A 20,452-nucleotide genomic window follows, 5' to 3' on the forward strand; every position below is an offset into this window, starting at 1 on the left:
CTAAAGGATACTTTTTTCCTGTAGCTTAGGAAAAAATCTAAAAGCATCCTTGTGTAAAACCAAATCCTGCATTGTGGATTTTCTTAATTGTTCATTACCACTGTTACTTAAATTGTAAAACAGTTTTTTAGAGAATTGAAAGGGGGAAATATACATGGACACAATCATTAAATATACTTTCCTTTTGTATTCTTCTTTAAGTGATCTAGCGGATGTCTGAAAGTTGACTTGAGCATAAGCAGTGAGATGTTTTGCCATTTGGGGGCTGTGAGGAGGTAAGACTGATTGCCAAATTAATCTACCCTTTAACTTAGTAATTAAAAGCTGGAGGTTTTGTGTTTAATACTTTTCAATTTTTCTCTGAATCGGTCATTTGTTATCCATGTGCCATTTGACATTTTTACCACAATAGCTGCAATACACATTCAGTCATCCAATGGAGGATGAATAGTTAGACACAGGCTAAACAGAACATAGGTTTGAGTATGGCTTTATTGGGTGAAATAAGGTGATATAACAAAGCTAAAATTAAATATCCAAAATATAACTGAATTCTTATGCTATTAAAGTTCAGAATTACAGATAAAGTGAACTGTAAGGGTAAAGTAAATTACTTTTAACAAAGATATTCAATGCGAAAGCTACAGGAAAAAGTTATGTTTAATAGATTTTGACAACAATCTTCAACAGGGAGTATTATTTCATCAATGATTCTGTCTTGCAATCCTGTTGCATAACATCTTGTAGCAGAGATTGTGTTTGATAATATCTTTCACAATAGTGAGACTGCCCTACTCTTGGTGGTAATGATTTTGCTTTTGAACATGAATCCCTGTCTCTTCTTATCCTCCTTAATCTGAATGCGGTTTGGGGGAAAATTGATCACTCCTTGAGCAAGAAGCTAAGGACACCTTCTTTGCATTTTTTTCTCTACATAAATTTTAATTTCTTAATTTCGCCCTACAGCTATGGGATGCCTCAAGATCTGTCTTCCATCTTTTCTGTGTATATTCTTCATTCTGTTACATAGCTTAATTATGGTCTGTGAGTGTTCCTCCTTTGAGTAAGTTCAGAATAGTTTTTTGCTAGGATCCTCAGCCTACCTTCTACCATGGTAATGTTACATATAGCAGTTTTATTTTTTTTTTTGTTTCTCATCTATCACCATTTTCTCATTAAGATCTTGGATAAATGTGATTTGTATGTCTCAAGTTTAAAAAAAAAAAAAAAGGGGTTATGAGGAAAACCTTGTACTTTAGCCAGAGATAACTTTTAAAGATGGGAACAGGTAAGGTACAGGGAGCCTAGGCCCCTTGCCAAGCAACTATGAAGGGGTAGGGTGCTGACATTCTTGTATGGGTATTATCCATGGATCTTTTTTTCAGACTATCTTTTGTATGAGCTTCTAACTGTGTCTGATTAAATGTAAAGTACTTAGATTTTCTCTTCCAGACACTCCTTTCTCTTACTGCCTCAGAGCCTCCTGGTTACTGCAAAGAAGTTGTATATGGGAGGGGTAACTTTTACTACTGTCCTTTCCTGAATAACAGTGGTGAAGCTGACCAGTCTTGGTAATTTCACTCTGCTTCTTGACAAAACTAGGAGTAACAGAAGAGGTGGTAGAGTTGTGTCTCTGCCAATACAAGACTGTGTTGCTTTGGTTTACATTTGGTTCACATTTCAAAGGTTATTTTTTTAACTGTAAGGGCTCCCCATCTTCGTCAGAGAAAGCTTCATCTGACCATGACAAGCACAAATTCTTCAAGCCCTGCAAGTTTATTTGAATCTTAAATATTCACTTACCCTTTTTTATTAGCCTCATCAGTTGTTTTGTTGTTAACTAAGGGCAGGGCTTAAATTCAGCCAGAGCCATCCAGAACAGAGCTCTGGTAAATATTTTCAAACCTGCGGGAGCCCTGGTACCAAGCCCCGGGAAATACTTGGGGAGAATTTAAGCCCTGACCAAAGTGTTAGAGATACTGACAAACAAGATCAGGGTCCTTATCTCAACTTGAGAACTCAATACTTGTTTTAAAAAAAATGTTAAAAATAAAATTTAGACATGCACATGAGACTCTGATATCTGACCTTGTTTTAATTGCTGGATGGAAAGGTATTCACATGAATGAATCTGCTGCCCAAGTGGTGTAAAAGAGATTTGGAGATGACCCTAAAATGTTATGGATCTATGCAAGTTCTATTTTAATTTGACTCACTATTTAATGATTTTGGAAAAGAAAAGATGGCTCCCAAAGACCAAACCATCTGGTTGTTAACTTCATATTGCACTGACTTTCTCTTACGTTATTTGATTTTCAGAATATCCATATTTGCACAGATCTTGGCTTGTAAAACGTTCTTGGATCGTCTTTCTTGGGTTTGTTGATGATGGTTTTACTAGATCTCATAAAATTTGAACTAACTGCAATTTGACTATGGTGTTTGTTTGCAAAGGCATTTGGCAAGTGCAATAAAACTCGATTGATTGATCTCCCTTTTGGTCATCTTATTTCAGCCTTGCAAAATTATCAAGATAATTTTAACAGTCCAGGCACATACTCTCCTCCCCAACTCCCCTCCCCCTCCCCAAAAAAACAAAAAAAATCTGTTAGCCAACTTCTTTTATAGGGTAGGAGTAGACAAAAAGAAATGTTCATCACAATTTATTCTCCAGTAAAATTACTCACCCCAGGAAATCAGGTGAATGGAGTTTTATAAGGCTGTCTTATTATTTTTATATGGTCATCATTTCTATGTAAAAGATATGCAGTTATGCCTCTTATCTTTCATTTATTCGCCTGTCTCGAGTTTATCAACCTCTGACCATACTATGATTTTGTCTGTCTTGTATTTAATTTTGTGAAGTGTGGGGTTTTGGGGGGGGGGGGGAGGAGTTTGGTCTATAGTTTTAAATTTATACAGTGTCTTTCATTTAAAGTGTTTTACTGCTGAACAGAACTGAAGTGCTCTTCCATCAGCATTCACATTCAGTTTGAAACTAAGATGATGAAGGAAAAATGACTTCTCATGGTAAATTAATTAGTATGCTATGTGAGATCAGTCGGGAAGGAAAAATTCCGTTGTTAAACATTTACCATTTACACGCTGCCCTTGGTATTTATAAATGTGCTGTCCTGTTCATTTAACACAACAACTCAGACAACTTTGTACTATGGTCAGAAACCTTAGTGATCTTTTACCCAGAATTTGCCTTTTCCTCTCATTTCTCTAATCTGCCATGCAAATCTGCTCTTTGTCATTTCCAGAATGTTGCCAGAATTTGCCCTTACTTCAGCTCTGCCTCCCGAGAGCCTTCTGGGGCAATCAAGAGTGCTGTGGTTATATAACTCTGCCACTGCAGGAAATGTAACCATATCATGTTCATTGCATCTTGTTAGTTTTCACATCAGTTCAGAATTGTAATCCCAGTATTTACAAATTTCTAAAACTAAAGACACACTATCTCCCATTTGCCCACTACTTGCTCTTACAATCTTGAACTCTCTCCTTTAATTGTCCACAATTGAAGCTCCTCCTTTAACTTGTGCTTTCTGATCTATCTAAATTTCTTCATCCAAACACTCCCTCTCTTCAAATCTTACTTTATACAATCTTCTTCATCTATGATGGAAATTAAATCTGTCAACATCCCTCTTCTTCCCCCTGTTCTTGCATCTTTCCTCACTTTCAGCACTCTCATTTTCAAATAAGCTTATTTTCTTTCACTCCAGTCTACCTCCTTACATCATTTTGTCTTCTATACAAGAATATGCTTGGGAAATGAAGTAAGTTTGCTCAGGATTAAAAATAGCCATGGGCATGTGGTTCTCAGAAGTGAACAAGGGATGCCTTCTCTGTGTTGAAATATGATTATTTCTTCTTCAAGTGCTTGTTCATGTCAATTCCAATTAGGTGTGCACGTGCCACATGCACGGCAGCCAGAAGGTTTTTCCCCTAGCAGCCTCCGTTGGGTCGGCCTGGGCGCCCCCTGTGGTTGCGCCTTCATTGCGCTCACTATGGGGCCCTGCCGACCCGCCATCCCCTCAGTTCCTTCTTACCACCTGTGACAGTTAGCCTGAATGCTCGTGGCTCTTGCTCTGCAAGTGCAATTCCCCTAGTTTCTTTAACTTCTTCGTGTAAATAGTTCATATATAGAGTATAGTTAGTGTTAGTTTTAGATAAGGTTTAGTTGGGGGGTGCACCCTTTGGTTCCCCCCTGTGATGGGTTGGATCACAGAAACCCCCCTGGGGCTGCCAACTGATGTGCTAAGACTACTTCTACCCCTGCTTTCCCTGCCAGCTTGGGACTCCAGCACCCTGTCTTGTTGAGCCAGACACATCAGTCTGCTCCAACACAGACCCAGGGTCTGAACCACGTGTCCCAAAGCTGCAGACTTAGCTGAAAGCATCTTACAGAAGTGTTCCTGTCTTTAACACTCAGGTGCCCAACTCCCAATGGGGTCTAAACCCCAAATAAATCCGTTTTACTCATAAATTGTTCGCCCTCTATAACACTGATAGAGAGAGATGCACAGCTATTTGCGTGCACACACACACACACACCAGTATTAATACATACTCTGTGTTAATTAATAAGTAAAAAGTGATTTTATTACATACAAAAAGTAGGATTTAAGTGGTTCCAAGTAATAGCAGACAGAACAAAGTGAATTACCAAGCAAAATAAGATAGAACACGCAAGTCTATGTCTAATACAGTAAGAAAACTGAATACAGATAAAAACCTCACCCTCAGAGGAATTCCAGTAAGCTTCCTTTTACAGACTAGTCTCCATTTAGTCTGGGTCCAGCAATCACTCACACCCCCTGTAGTTACTGTCCTTTGTTCCAGTTTCTTTCAGGTATCCTTGGGGGTGGAGAGGCTATCTCTTTAGCCAGCTGAAGACAAAATGGAGGGGTCTCCCAGGGGTTTAAATAGACTTTCTCTTGTGGGTAGAGACCACCTCCTCTCTCCTATGCAAAGTCCAGCTCCAAGATGGAGTTTTGGAGTCACATGGGCAAGTCACATGTCCATGCATGACTCAGTTTTTACTGGCAGCAGCCATTGTTTACATGCTACCCTGAACGTCCTCAGGTAGACTTCTTATGTGGATTGGAGCCTCCCAAGATCCATTGTCCTTTAAGTGCTTCTTGATTTGCACATTCCTTTCTCAAGAAGCTGACCAAATGCTTTACTAAAGCTACTTAGAAATCAAGCAAGTACACAGCCAATATTCATAACTTCAAATACAACAATGACACATGCATACAAATAGGAGGAATGTATTCAGTAGATCATTACCTTTACAGAGATATGTTACATGGCATGTGTAGCATAAAACATATTCCAGTTATGTCATATATACATTCATAAGCATATTTCCATAAAGCCTCATGGGGTACACCATCACACTCCCCCTTTTTTCCCTGATACTGGGGCATGCCTCAATCCCCAGGGTTTAAACCCTGCATAGACTGTGGCAAGCATATGCCAAAAAGTGACCCTCATATTTCCTGCCTGAAGTGCCTGGGGGAAGGCCACTTCAAGGAGCGCTGCAAAATCTGCAGAGGTTTTCGGCTGAGGACCCAAAAAGAGAGGGAGCAGCACCTCAAAGTACTGCTAAATGAGGTTGCTTTGCATGCCCATTCGGACCCCGGCTCAGCGGAGCCAACGCTGAGCACTTCGGCACCAGGGCACAGTGCCCTGGAACCGTTGGGACACAAGTCGGCACTGAGAAAGGACTCCAATAGAGACTCTTGGCACTGGAAGGCATCTCCTCATAGGAGCTCCGCGCACTCTCATTCTCCAGTCCCCCACAAGAAGAGAAGACCTGAGAGGGGACGCTCCACCACGCCCAGAGCAGCGCTGAAGGAGCCCGCCTCTATGAGACCCGCGTCGGGTCACACAAGCTCGGCATCCACATTGCAGGTTGCGTTGACTCCTGACTCTCCCTAGGACCAGTTGAGTCTGGACCCCCTCCCCTCCCCTGTCTGGGAGAACCGTGACTTGCAAATACCGTCCACACTGGAGGCATTCGAGGCAACTGAAGACCTGATCGCCCTCACAGCACTGCCTCCCCCCCCCCCGCCCCCGAAACAGGACAGGACGCCCGCAGCGGTCTCAGCACCACCCATGAGACCTGGGCGCCATCTAGGGGCAAACCGGCGATAATGCCGTGCCAATTGCCATCCCCTCGGCACCAATCACCGGTGCCATCAACAAGCGTGCAGGTAGGGGAGCTGCACCAGTCCCCTAGCCCTAGATGCCGCTTTCCAGCACAGACGCACTCTGCTCCTCCGTGGTCATCTTATACGGAGTCCTCGGAGTCAGAAACAGAGTCCTACTGCTCCCGATCCAGGAGGAGCAGGAGTTTGAGGTCCCACAGACAAGGATACCATCTCCAACCGAGACCGTGGCCGGGTCAGTGGCAGCCCCCTGCCCAGTGACCATTTTGGACCCCTGGACCTTCCGCCAGGGCCAGAGCCACTGGTCCTATTCTAGGTCAGCGACATATGTGCCCTCAGCCTCCCAGATGGTCGCTGTACCTCTGGCATCAATGTCAGCCGTGCTCGCTGGGGCACTGACAGCAGCACCAGCCCTGGCCGCCCTGGTACCAGCTGCACCATGAGATCCCCTCAGCGCCGGGGGTAACAAGCAGGAACCACTCCCGACTAGGGCCTCGTCGTCCTTCTCGCCTGACAAGGCAATGGTGTGCACATCAATGGCCCCAGCCCTAGAGGACGGTGCTCCAACAACTAATGCACAGGGTGGTGCAAAATGTGGGCACCCAGGCTGAGGAGGTGGTAGAGTCCTCTGACCCGATGGAGGACATCCTTGCCCCTTCTGGTCCCTCCTGTATCGCCCTGCCTCTGATATGGACCATACAAGAGACCACTAAGATGTGGAAGACTCCAGTCTCTTTGCCACCAACAGCAAAGTGGAATGAGTGGAGGTATTTTGTTCCCTTTAAAGGGTTCGGGCACCTCTATACCCACCCTCCACCAGACTCCCTAGTGGTAGCCAAGGCGAATGAGCGGGAGCGGCAAGGCTGCTAGGGCCCCTTCCCAAAAAATCGGGAGGCAAAAAAGATGGGCCTCTGGGAGGAGAATTTATGCCACTGGGGGAGCTACAATTCCAGATCTCTGACCACCAGGCTGTCCTCAGCAGGTACAATTACAACTCCTGCAGAGTGATGACCGAATTCACAGAGTTGTTGCCGGAGGACTCCAGGGCAGAATTCTCTCTAGTGGCATAAGGAAAACTGGTTTCCCTGAGTCTCACTTCAGGCAGCCCTTGATGTGGCAGACTTACTGGGTATAGCCATGAGACGGAGCACCTGGCTACAGGTGTCTGGGTTTCCTTATGAGGTCCAGCAAACAATTCAAGACCTCCCCTTTGAGGGTTCGGCCCTGTTTTTGGAGAAAACAGACTCCTGGCTTCATAGCCTGAAAGACTCAAGGGCCACCCTCAAGTCTCTGGGCCTCCGCACTCCGGCAAACCAGCGGAAACATTTTAAGCCGCAGCCCCCCACCTTGTTTATACCAGCCTCAAAATAGGCAGGACTTCTCCCGCAGGTGGGGTAGAAACAACAGAAAGAGGCCCCACTCTTCAGGCCAGGGCTCTGGTCAGGCGAAGCAGTCTGCTGGCCAGTAGCAGACCTTGTGAAGATGCGCCCAGGGGCGATGCACCAGTCTGGACACTGGATCCATACCACCTTACCTTCTCGTGCCGACTGTCCCCTTTCTTCCCTGTGTGGGCCTGTATTACATCGGATCGCTGGGTACTCCGCATGGTAGAAAGGGGATAGTCCCACCAATTCTGTGCCCTTCCACCCCCCTTCCCTGTCCCTCTTCAGGGACCCTGCTCATGAGCAACTCCTCATACAAGAGGTGCACTTCCTCTTGTTGCTGGGGCAGTGGAAGAGGTTCCTCTGGAGCTGAAGGGCTAGGGCTTCTATTACCGGTATTGCGCAAAACCGGAAGCCAAAGGTGGCCTCAGGCCCATTCTAGACCTGAAAGATCTCAACAAGTTCATGAAGAAACTGAAGTTCCCCATGGTCTCTTTGGCCTCCATTATCCCTTCCTTGGATCCAGGGGACTGGTATGCCACCCTTGACTTGAAGGATGCTTACTTTCGCATTTAGATTATGCTGTCCCACAGAAGGTACCTCAGATTCATGGTGAACCTCAAGCACTACTAGTTCACAGTCCTCCCATTTGGCCTGTCAGCGGCTCCTCAAGTGTTTACCAAGTGCATCGCAGTTGTGGCTGTGTTCCTGCGCAAGCGATAGGTACAGGTGTTTCTGTACCTCGACGACTGGCTAATCAAGGGCCGCTCCAGGACGCAAGTGGAGGCACAACTTGGCTTCATAAGAGCAACTTTCGACGAACTGAGCCTTCTTCTCAATGCACAAAAATCAACTCTGTCTCCCGTTTAGCAGATAGAGTTTATAGGAGTGGTACTAGACTCCACACAGGCCACAGCGTACCTCCCGGAATCGTGGTTCCGGTCCCTGGGTGACAACATTCAAAACCTCAGACAGTTCCCTACAACCACAGCAAGGAATTGCTTGAAGCTTCTGGGACACATGGCCGCTTGTACCTATGTAGTACAGCACGCTAGACTCAGACTCCGGCCTCTTCAGGCGTGGCTAGCCTCGGTGTATCGCCCAGTTCGGGGCGGTCTGGACAAGATCGTCACTCTGCCTCATCCAGTCCTCAAGTCCCTCCTGTGGTGGCTCGACCCGCAGGTAAGGTGTGCGGGGCTCCCCTTCACCAGACCTCACCCATCCCTTTTGCTGGTGATGGACGTGTCAGCATTGGGGTGGGGGGGCACACCTGGGAGACCTCAGGACACAAGGTCTCTGGTCCTAGGCGGAGCTCTCCCTTCACATCAACATCAGAGATTTGAAAGCAGTCCGCCTAGCATGCCAGACCTTCCGAGTTCATCTGGAGGGGAAATGTGTATCAGTCATGACAGACAACATGACAGTGATGTTTTATATAAATAGACGGAGGTGCACGCTTCTCTCCCCTGTGCCAGGAACCCCTTAGACTGTGAGACTTTTGCATAGCTCACTCGATCCTCCCCGGGGTACAGAACGAGTTGGCAGACTATCTCAGCAGGTTGTTCCACGGCCATGAGTGGTCCTTGTGCCCGGATGTCGCGAACTCTATTTTCCATCTCCATCTGTCTCCTGCCCCTCCGCTCACAGCGCACTCCATGAGGGCACAGGCTTCATCAGCTGCATTCCTGGTGCATGTTCCAACCCAGGAAATATGCAGAGGAGCGACATGGTCATCAATACACATTTTTGCCTCGCATTACGCTATTACCCAGCAGGCCAGAGATGATACAGCCTTTGGTAGAACAGTGCTACAGTCAGTGAACCTTTGAGCTCTGACCCCGCCTCCAAAATTTGGGCTTGGTAATCCACTTAATTGGAATTGACATGAACAAGCACTCAAAGAAGAAAAAACGGTTACTTACCTTCTCGTTACTGTTGTTCGAGATGTGTTCATGTCTATTCCAATACCCGCCCTCCTACCCATCTGTCCGAGTAGCCAGCAAGAAGGAACTGAGGGGGTGGTGGGTAGACAGGCCCCTATATTGAGCACCATGAAGGTGCGACCCCAGGGGCCGCCCGGGCCGACCCAACAAAGGCCACTAGGAGAAAAACCTTCCAGCTGCCATTCACGCAGTGCACGCACACCTAATTGGAACGGACATGAACAACACATCTCAAAGAACAACAGTTACAAGAAGGTAAGTAACTGAGGTATTTTTTTAGCTCAGAACTAATGCTTTGTTTTTATAGCACTTTTCATCCAAGAATAGCAAAGTGCTTTACAAATATTAAACTTCTTAGCTACTTTCGTACCTTCAAGTTATGGGCATTGACTTTGAGAAACAATTCCAAGATGGCAGCCCTTAGTACCTCTGACTATTCCAATCACCAGTGTTTAAAAGAGGTATTTGTGTGGAGGATTTCATATATCAACTTATAACATGCATACCTTACCTTCTCCAAATACCACTTTTTGAATGCCACTAATCAGAACCATTAGCATCAACCATCTTTGTAACACAGTAGGCCTGTTCTGGTTAAATAGGATTTTGTAGATCCCATGGGACAAAATCCAGCCTTCTAGTATGGCTTATTTTTAAGTGATTGTATTTCATATGAGTGTTTGCACCATTTTGGTAACATTTCTTTTATGTAGTTTATATTACTTTTTTATTTGGTGGTTACTTTAATACATAAAGATTTTATTACCTTGTTAGGTTGTGTCTGGAGAAAATATTGCTACAGTGGGTTCTTCAGACAAGACCTTTGTCAGGTGCTGAAGCCGTCAATGCTCTCAGACCTTTCTATTTTGCTGTGCATCCAGATTTCTTTGGCCAGCATCCCAGAGAAAGGGTAAAAATATATTTTTGTTTCTAATGGTGTTTTCATTTATATGGTATGTGAAGAATGGAAGTATGTTATTATTTTAGTGTTTACGCTGTAAAAGTTGGTTCTACCTATTGTAGAACTAAAATGATTGATATTGGTGATTAGGAAAATAGAACTTTAAGAAGATAATGTCCAGCAAATTCTTATAATTTGGACAAAGTATATCCCCAAACTCACTAATCAGCCTTTCACTATGCATTGCTGTCTCTGACAATCTGGAGTCTTGATCCATGCAAAACAGAACTAATGCAACACTCCATTTTATTTTTTTTAAACCTGACACAACCCTTACAAAGAATGACCTTTTACTTTTAATCAAACCTAATTTTTACCTGGTTTTGGAAGCTATCTTGAACATTATATATGCTTTAACTTCCATTTACCCTTATCTACCATCAAGGCAGCTATTCATGCAGTGAAGACAATTTTTTAATAAAATTACTCAGTCACCTTTCTATCTGGAATACATTGATGTGTTTTCATGGAATTGTGAACTATGTTTAATATTTCGAAATTTAGTTGTATCTTATTAAACTAACACTGTTAGCCTACTTTTAAATAAATATGCTATGTTGAGAAAGTGGACAAAGTTAAGTATTTACAGTGGCTCTTATTTTGTTTTCTACAGGAAATCAATGAAAACTCTCTTAAGAGGTTAAATGGCTATTTGGAGAATCTCCAGAAACCAGGATTTAAGTCTTTTAAGCCAACTCAACTCACTTTTTATGTGAGAGAGAGAGAACAAAACTCTTCTGATGTCCAAGAATCCTTCAGTGCTGCAGGTGCCTTTTTTATCTGACAATTTCTCTTGCAAAATTAAATACTGAAAATCCTTTCCATAGTTTTGTACTCTTCACACCTTTTATAGTGCCTTATCTAATACCCATGGATGTCAATTGGCATTGGATCAGGCCCCTAAAGGCCATCCCAAGTAATTACACATTTTTCTAATGGAAAATCTTTATTAAGAGAGAGTGGTTATAATGGGTTTAAATGTAACTAGGAGTCCAGTCAATAATCTTACAATGAAATTGAAATAATACCCTGAAATACTTGCCAGATATCAATGCTTTTAATTCAACTGTCTGTGTATAACTTGAAGATAGTTTAGGGTGTTACTTTTATTTTCTCATTATTTGGTCCAGCTGTAGCATGTAGACTCTCAGTATATTCTAGAAGTGCTGAATGACCTAGAGTAGCAGGGGTACATTTTAAAGTGCAATTTGTAAATTTCAGTTAATATTCACTTAAGAGAACATACAATGCTTCACTGGCAAGTTTGGTATGCTTGTCTCTGAATTTTCCTCAGATTTTTTACAATTTTGTCTAATGAAGTGTTAGTCTGTATTTTAATTCATGTTCTGTTTTCTAGTGGTCAGAAAATTCTCACATAAATGAATTTTGAGTGATCCTTCTGCTAGAAGAAGAAAATCATACTAGCCGGCAGAGAAAAATAGTGTTATATTTGAGCCACTTAGATATAAGAAAAAAGGGAGGTTGTTTAGTAGTTGGAACAGGGGGGACTGGGTCTGTGTGGTTCTGTTCCTGCTTTTGCCACTGACTTGCTATAACACTGTGTGAGTCAGTTAACATCTCTGTGCCTTAGTTTACACCTCTGTAGAATATGTGTAATGCTTGTCTCTGGAATTTCATAGGTGTTGAGGCTTACTGTTTGTGAAGTAGTCTTAGATCCTTGCCTGTCTACAGTATATTTAATCCAAAGTAGTATTTTTTTGTTAATAAATCTTACATAAAGGGCTCTCGGACAAAACTGTTGGAGTTAAAGCAATAGAAGTGTTTGCACCTCCATCATCTTTATTTTCTATTTGTCACAATTGCAGATAAGCTTCAGATTCACCCATTGAGCCAAATAGTTGAAATATCCTAGTAGTTATAGCTCTGGACTTGTACAGTTGTAAATATTAAACTATATTCTGATGCCTTCTGCCATGATAATAGTTTGAAATCTACAGTACTTGTTAAATAAATGTTATAATTTCACTTTGAAATTTATCATATAATACATGTATGGTTTGTTTTAGCTTTAAGACAAGAATGAAACAATGTGAATGCATCTAAAAGCTCAGCTATTCAGTTGAATACAATATTAATTGTTTTGAGGGTTGCCTTTTATAGGTTTTCGAGCCGTCAGTTTTACTTTGCACACCAGGGACTTATTAAGCACAGTATTGGACATTCTCAACTCCTGCAGCTTATCTACTGAGCATGTCCAAAGCGTGAACTCTCAGCCTCACAAAGAAGTAAAAGGGACGTTTTACAGGCCTATCAAATGGGACAAGACTTACTACTCATTTACTGGATTCAAGGATCCTGAGGAAGAACTAGAACAAGCCCAGAGGGTGGAAATTACTCTAATGTAGGTAAAGGTTTTTATTTAACTAAACTAGTGTTTTGTAATATACCGTATATACTCGTTCATAAGCCGAATATTTTTGGTAAAAAAGTGACACATCAAAGAGCGGGGGTCGGCTTATAAATGGGTCGACACCAAAATTTGATGATTTTAAACTCTATGGAATCATTGAATTGAATATCTAATACATTGTCGTTTTGTTTACCTGGAGTGTCTGCAGGCATGGAGCCCCTCAGCTCCCATTGGCTGGGAACAGCAAACCGCGGCCACAGGGAGCTGAGGGGCTCCATGCCTGCAGACACTCCAAGTAAACAAAACGGCCCGACTCGCCAGTGGCTTACCCTGACGGCCAGGAGCCAAAGTTTGCCAACCCCTGAAATATAGGGTCGGCTTATGAAAGGGTCATACAGTTTTTGCTATTTTTACCTAACCATCTTGGGGTGTCAGCTTATAAACGAACGGGATAATGAGCGAGTATATACGGTATGTTAAGTAGTCTGATTTTAATAGTGGTAAAATAGGTTAAGAATTTTTGACAAACTGCTAAATTTTTATCACTCCCTCCAAATATTGTTCTTTATCCTATAGTGATGTAATTGACCAGTGTTCAAATGAGCAACTGCTGTAATCATAGACTCTGGTGAACGATGGGCAAACAGGCAAGGAATGTTTAATCCTAGTTTTTCATTGCTTTGCTGTGGAATACCACTGTAGATTCATCAGGGAAATCAACAGATTTCAGGTGTTATAACTCAGTCAGTACTCTGTCTCTTGTAATTTACTTAGAGCTTTCGGAACACAAAATAATAAATTTAAATCTATACAAGTCAAGACATTAATTGGGCACCATGTTATAGAGCCCTATAAAAATGCTCTATATCTGTATAGTGTGTTTTTTGCAGTGCCTATCATCTTTTTGTGTATAAGCTTCTAACATCTGTTTCAGCCTTAGGGCATCATCTTAAATATCCGAAGGTTTGGCAATTTAATATATGCAGTTAACTTACACTAAATGCATTATGTTGTGATTTAGAAATCAACTGCTGAAAATTGCTTAGTATTCTTAATAATCCTGAATGAGCTTACTACTAATTTAAGAAGAAATAAACGCTGATCATGAGACACTTTTTAAAAATGACTGAATTAAAACACAAAATGCATTATACAATTTAATTTTTATTCCCTTGAATATAATAATGCAAAATGTGTGGTGTTTATGCCAAGTGCCAAACTAATTAGAATGTAAGCTCTTCAGGGCAGAGAGCATGATACCTAGCACATAAGGTCATTGTACTACTGTAAAACACATAACAGATCTAAGTTGTACATGAGTTTTGTTTTCTGTCTGTGTGTAATTGTACATCCTTTTCTTCTATATCATGTGCCAGTTATGATTACTTCATAATTTGTATAAATTGTCATTTGAAGAGGGACCTTTTTCTTGTATCTGTTTTATTTTCATGCTTGAGTTTAGTACTTTTTCTTAGCGGTGGAGTATAATATTGCTCTTGTAAAAACAAGAAACCGCAATCAATCAGTTGTGTATAGAGGGCATTTGGATAACTGAAATAGTTTAAAAGGGTAAATAGAGTAAAGGAGATCATTAAGTATCTCTTAGAAATAATTGATTTTAATCTTTGAATGTCTCAAATATTTTTCCAGTTATAGCAAAAGCTCTACCAGGTTTCTGACCAATATTACAGCTATCATTTACTGTTTTGTTTTGAGGACAATATACATTGTTGACTTAGGACATCTCTACACTGAGACTTCACACTCTGGCTTGCCATGTAGGAATCTACAGCACATTAGCTGACCGCTCACTGACTGGCTATGCGGACTGCTACTGTGCACTAATAGTTCCAGAGTGTTGTCTCCATGTGGGCAAGCCCTGAGAAGTCCGTCTGCTGCTTGAAGTTACACCAAAATTACAGTTCAGTCAAAATACCTTCCTGTGAGCAACTGAATCCCCATCACTGTTAAGAAGGGTTAAAGGCCAGTTGGACATATTCACTCCACATGGGTGGAAATTAGATAGTTATCAACCAGAGAGGGGGGACAAAAAAAATCCGGGGATAACTCAGCAGACACCTGGGCCTTATAAATAGGCTGAGAGAGTTCAGTGTTGGGGAGAAAGCCACAGGAAGCAGGTAGGTCGTTTCTGCAAAGAGCCAAAGTGCCAGATACTGGTGGAGGCTAGAGGCCTCAGGAAGTTTTAGACTCAGTGGGACAGTGCTTGATACCAGAACTGAGGAAAGGCAGTGAAACCCCAGGAAAGGGTTAAGTGCAGGGCCCAGAGAATAGATTGATTTTTTGGTAGTTTGGATTATGCTTGAATGTTTTGTTAAACTGAAAGGGATTTGGACTAGTAGCTTCTCAGCCAGAGGGCTGAATGGCGTGCAAAGACAGGCAGCCTGCAGGGGGCTCTGTGTGGTCATAGTGCCCCTCAGGTTTGGCATGGCTGCTCTTCTGTCTCCATCTGTGGAGGGATGGATGGGCCAAACCTGAGTGGTGCTGTGACAATGTGTCAGGTCACAATGCTCGTAGCGGGGAGCAGAGCCAAGCCAAGCTCCACAGGACAGGAGCTGCGACTGCAGGGTGGCCTCAGTGTGCGCTTTATTCAAATTCACAATTACCATGAACGCTAATGCTATGATTTTGACACAGCGGTCACAATCAGGGCAAAATATTGGCTAATGGTATGGATTCAGCTCAGAAAACAAGTTCATAAAAGGTGTGGCATCTGAAAACGTTCATATCTGAAATATCACTAAAATATGGAATGTGATATAGTGGAATAATTTTTATCCCGTGTTATTTTAGGATTGTAAAATAATGCTCTAGTATTATTAGTGTATATTTGCATTTTGCTATTCACATTTGTGCAGCACAAAAATAATGGGCTATTTTTAATACTGTAGATGTGGCCTTAATTGTATTTATGTGCACTGCACACAACTGCTAAGACCTGAGATTTTGTACTCAATAGATCCCTCTCTTTTGGTTCATTGGGCCTGGTAAAAGCACCCACAGTTTTAAAATTGTGCTGTTGGGCTCACTTCACGTTGTCCTTGCTTAGATATTTAGATTGCCCTGTTTCCCTCTTCTGCCCCCCAGCCATACCTATATGCTCCAGAAGTCAATTCATTCCTGATGGTTATCAATGACAAAGGAACCCTACAACTGTGACCTCTACTCATCAGTGTTCATCCTAGCTCATGTGAGGTATCAAAGTATTTCATCCTTCATATCTCTCCCCCACTCTATTATATCCTTTGGCTCTGGTGTCAGTTTCCTTAAATTTAAAAACAAAACACACCACAACCTTGTGTTAGTCTTCAGAGGCACTGACTTCTGACGGAGTTGTTTTAGAGCTGCTCGTGTAAACCACACCAGTCTTCAGGCCTCTATCTTTCAGTCCCCTCAGAACAGCTAGAGTAATGGAGCTGCATCTCTAATACTACCAGAGGTTTCAGAGCAGCTTGTGTGGCAGTTGGTGCACAGCTTTTGGGGAGCTCAAGTTCTCACTTACAGGTACATCAGAGGCATTCAGCAGCTTCAGTCACTTATGACTCATTCCCTTTGGAATGTCACTGAGCTTCATAGACTGATCTTAATGCAAGGGCATCTTCAGTGCTCTTAAGGCCTTGCTCCTCCCAGTGTGAAAAGAGTGTACATTTATCTTTATCTTTGAAGCACCAGTGGCACACTTCTCAGCACGTTTTCTGGATCATGTGTTGTGTGGTGTGTTTTCTGTCTGCTTCCCTTTCTCTTTCAGAGTGAGAAGGGCCTCTGCAACTTTAAAAAATGTGTATGTGGTCATACAATATCCATCACAAGTAGGCATGACTGCTGTGTCTTGGTTCAGTAAGGATCACGATTGACTAGGCTGTGAGATGATCACAGATGTCAGTTTGAGTCATTAGGTCCCAGGGGGAGCTCCTCCTTATAAATTCCAGTGCTTCTGATAAGTCTGGAGAGAATTTGGCCTTAAATGAGCCAGAATTGATACCCCATGCTTCACATCAGGGCAGGCCTTAGGGGTGAGCGACCTGGGCAACCGCCCAAGGTGCTGTAGTCAGGAGGGTACCATGGTGAAGAGGCAAGGGTCTCAGTTTCCCCCTCGCTGCCTGCAGAGTGCAGCCTGGCATGACAGGAGCACCCACCTCCTTGCTCCGGAGCAGATGCCCCCTGCTTGCCACCACATCTGGTTTCCCAGCCCACCTCTCAGTCCCACCTCTGACTCTGCAAGCCGATGAGCTCTTCCCCTGCACTCTCTGGGACTGTCCCAGCCTGGGCTATTCCTCCTTCCATGGGTGGCCTGAATGAAAGCAGTGCTGCCCAATAGAAGGTGAGTGTGGCATCTCAGCTGGCCAATGGGAACTAGAAGTTGCTGGCCTCTTTCGGTTTGGGAGAGGAAGGAACCTGAAATTGCAAGAGAAAGAGATAAGTATGGGGGAGGTGGTTTCCTGACCTCATGTCCCAGCTCTCAGAGGGCCTCCCAGGGCTTCCAGCTCCCACTCCACCCAGGTCCCAGGGGGACCCTCCCTATACCCCAGCTCCCAGGAAGCCCCTCTGCCCCCCAGGTGCCAGCCTCCCAGTTCTCAGGACCCCCATTCTCCCCAGGGTGCTCCCCAGGTCTTTGAGGTCCCATTCCCCCATTTCACACACTGACCACCCAGTTTCCCAGCTCTCAGGGGCTCCCCCTTTCTCTTGTTTATCCCAAAGGGAGGTGTCAGTGCAGGGGGTTGGGGATATTTCAGGAGCAAACCTTCCACCATCACCACTCACCCTAGCTATCTCCAGTGCGCTGGACTGTTTGCATTTTAACCTTCCCTGTCCCCCCAATAGCCTCCCTTCTCTGGGAGTGGGAAGGGGTATTTGAATATTGGGGATGCTCCATATTGGGGTGTGGGGAGAGATCTGTCCTTTTGGAGCCCCCATGTCACTACCCCACCCCTGCTTTCCCACACAAGCAGACTATCTGTACTCCTCTGGTTCCCTCCCCCCTTTCTGGGGCTCTCTGGTCACCATGCTCCCCTGCCACCACAGCTCTCTGGTGCCCTCCTGTCGCTGTACCTTCTCTTGGGCTGCTGACCCGTTGTGGAGAGTCCAGGGAGGCGCTGGGGCAATGAGGGGGTGGGTGGGGAGCCCAGGGAGGCAGCGGGGCCAGGGGCACCAAAATACAAGTTCACCCAGGGCACTATTTTCCCTAAGGCTGGTCCTGCTTCACATCAAGACCGAGTTGGCATTTTCTATGGTGGTGTAGGTCTGATGGGATAGATCCCATCATTCTACTTCCATCCTTTCAGAGCAGTCAACTAGATGTACAGTATCAATATTGCTGTAGTGCATTGAGCATGTCCTCATCATGTGGTTCTTGAAGCTGACTTTTGTGGTTAAATGAGGCATGATAATACTCCTATAGTGCTTAAACTCATTCTGTATCATTAGGGCTCATAAGACTTTCAACTTGTAGCTGACTTTGCCAGTGAGGTACAGCTTTAGTTTTAAAGTAACTCACAATAAATTGTTGCATTCTCTGGATGTATTGAGATGATCCCTGATATCAACGTACACAGATGGAGCTTCTGTGGCACTAAAGTGTCAGACTACTGTTTTGTCATGCCATAGTTGGTACAAAGACTTGGGAAAGAGCTTGGACACATTTCATTGCTACAAGAGTGGTCAAATTTAATAATTTTATCAGCTAACTGCCCTCTGCTGTCTGTGCCCTGTCGTGGCGAGACAGTTTGCATGCTCTAACGATCCCCAGAGTCTGGGTTGCCGAGGACATTTTCTCCAGCAGGTTCAACCATGCTGGACTGGTCTGTAGGGGAGGGGCCAGACAAAAGACACTCTGGCCCTCCAGGTTGGGGGGTTAGGAACAGGGCTAACAACCCTGTCCCATAAAAAACAAAATATGTTACAGAAACTGCGGCAGAGAAATCAACCATTACTATGTGTGATGGCCTTCAGGAGTCAATGACCCATATGATTGCCAGTGGTGAAAGCCAAAAGGAAGCCACTGGCATGAAAACTGAAGTACTCAACACCAAGACAAAAACCAAACTTGTTTTTTGGAACGTAGGGACAATGTACGAAACCGGGAAGCCAGCTCAAGTCACAGCAGAGATGAAACGCTACAACTTACGCATCCTAGGTGTCAGCGAGAACAGATGGATGGGATCAGGAAGATTAACAGCAGCCTTGGGAGAAACTTAGCTGTATTCTGGCCGGGATGATGGACAACTTCCTGAGGTTGTTGCCATCTTTTCGGAGAGGTAGTGGAGCAGTCCCTGCTTGAGTGGAAGTCAATCAGCAGCAGATGTATGAGAGCCAGACTGAAAGGGAAACACAATAATATCACCCTGATTCAGTGCTATGCTCCAACAAATGACAGTGATGAAGAAGCAAAGGACAAATTCTACCTTGCACTACAGGCGTAGTTAAGAGTACCACACCACAACCTAACTATCATCATGGGAGACCTGAATGCCAAGGTCAGTAGGGACAACACAAACAACGACAGAGCAATGAGAAGACATGAGTGGCACCATGAATGAAAATGAAGAGAGGCTGATGTTGATTTCTGCAATATGAACGATCTAGTCATCAGCAGAACCCTATTTCAACATTCTGAAATTCACAAGCTGACATAAGCGACAAAGAGTCCTGTGGCACCTTATATACCGGGGTCGGCAACCTTTCAGAAGTGGTGTGACGAGTCTTCATTTATTCACTCTAATTTAAGGTTTTGCATGCCAGTAATACATTTGAATATTTTTAGAAGGTCTCTTTCTATACGTCTATAATATATATATTGTTGTATGTAAAGTAAATAAGGTTTTTAAAATGTTTAAGAAGCTTCATTTAAAATGCAGAGCCCCCCAGACCGGTGGCCAGGACCCAGGCAGTGTGAGTGCCACTGAAAATCAGCTCGCGTGCCGAAGGCGGCACGCGTGCCATAGGTTGCCTACCTCTGTTATAGACTAACAGAAGTATTGGAACATAAGCTTTTGTGGGTGAATACCCACTTCGACAAAGTGGGTATTCATCCACGAAAGCTTATGCTCCAATACTTCTGTTAGTCTATAAGGTGCCACGGGACTCTTTGTTGCTTTTTATAGATCCAGACTAACACGGCTACCCCTCTGATACAAGCTGACATGGGGTTCTCCAAATGGCAGAAATAAGAACCAGATTGACCATACGATGATGAATGGCAAATGATGACACTCACTGACAGATGTGAAGGTGAGAAGGGGAGCAGATATTGGCAGCGACCACCACCTTGTGACAGCCTCCATCAAACTAAAACTGAGAAGCATGGGTCCACCAAACAAGGGACATAGACATTATGATGTTGACAAGCTAAAATCCCCTGAAATACAGAAAGCCTTCATTCTGCAGTTAAAGAACAGGTTTCAGGTACTTGCAGACCTTGATGAAGAGGAGGGGAATGCAAATGAGATCAACGAGAAGTGGGATAAAGTAACAACAATCTATAAACAGAGCAGTGAAGCCTGTCTAGGCTACAGGCAGAAGAGAAGAAAGGAGTGGTTTACACCCAACACATGGAATATCATAGAGCCCCGAAGAAAAAAGTTTGACACAAAATC

The 20,452-nt window shown here is 43.7% G+C and overlaps 1 protein-coding gene across 1 annotated transcript in view; it reads left to right on the plus strand.

The window, feature by feature from the left end:
- The first annotated feature begins 214 nt into the window (after nucleotides 1–214).
- Nucleotides 215–20,452, plus strand: part of TCAIM (T cell activation inhibitor, mitochondrial) — a 41,452-nt gene continuing 21,214 nt past the window's right edge. Inside the window, exons 1-4 of the mRNA XM_065399832.1 lie at nucleotides 215–275; nucleotides 10,285–10,420; nucleotides 11,085–11,238; nucleotides 12,593–12,833. Coding sequence (XP_065255904.1) covers nucleotides 247–275; nucleotides 10,285–10,420; nucleotides 11,085–11,238; nucleotides 12,593–12,833 — 560 coding nt within the window. The 5' untranslated portion in view covers nucleotides 215–246. The remainder of the gene's footprint in view (nucleotides 276–10,284; nucleotides 10,421–11,084; nucleotides 11,239–12,592; nucleotides 12,834–20,452) is intronic.

This window comes from Emys orbicularis, chromosome 2 (assembly GCF_028017835.1).
Source record: "Emys orbicularis isolate rEmyOrb1 chromosome 2, rEmyOrb1.hap1, whole genome shotgun sequence".
Lineage (NCBI taxonomy): Eukaryota > Metazoa > Chordata > Testudines > Emydidae > Emys > Emys orbicularis.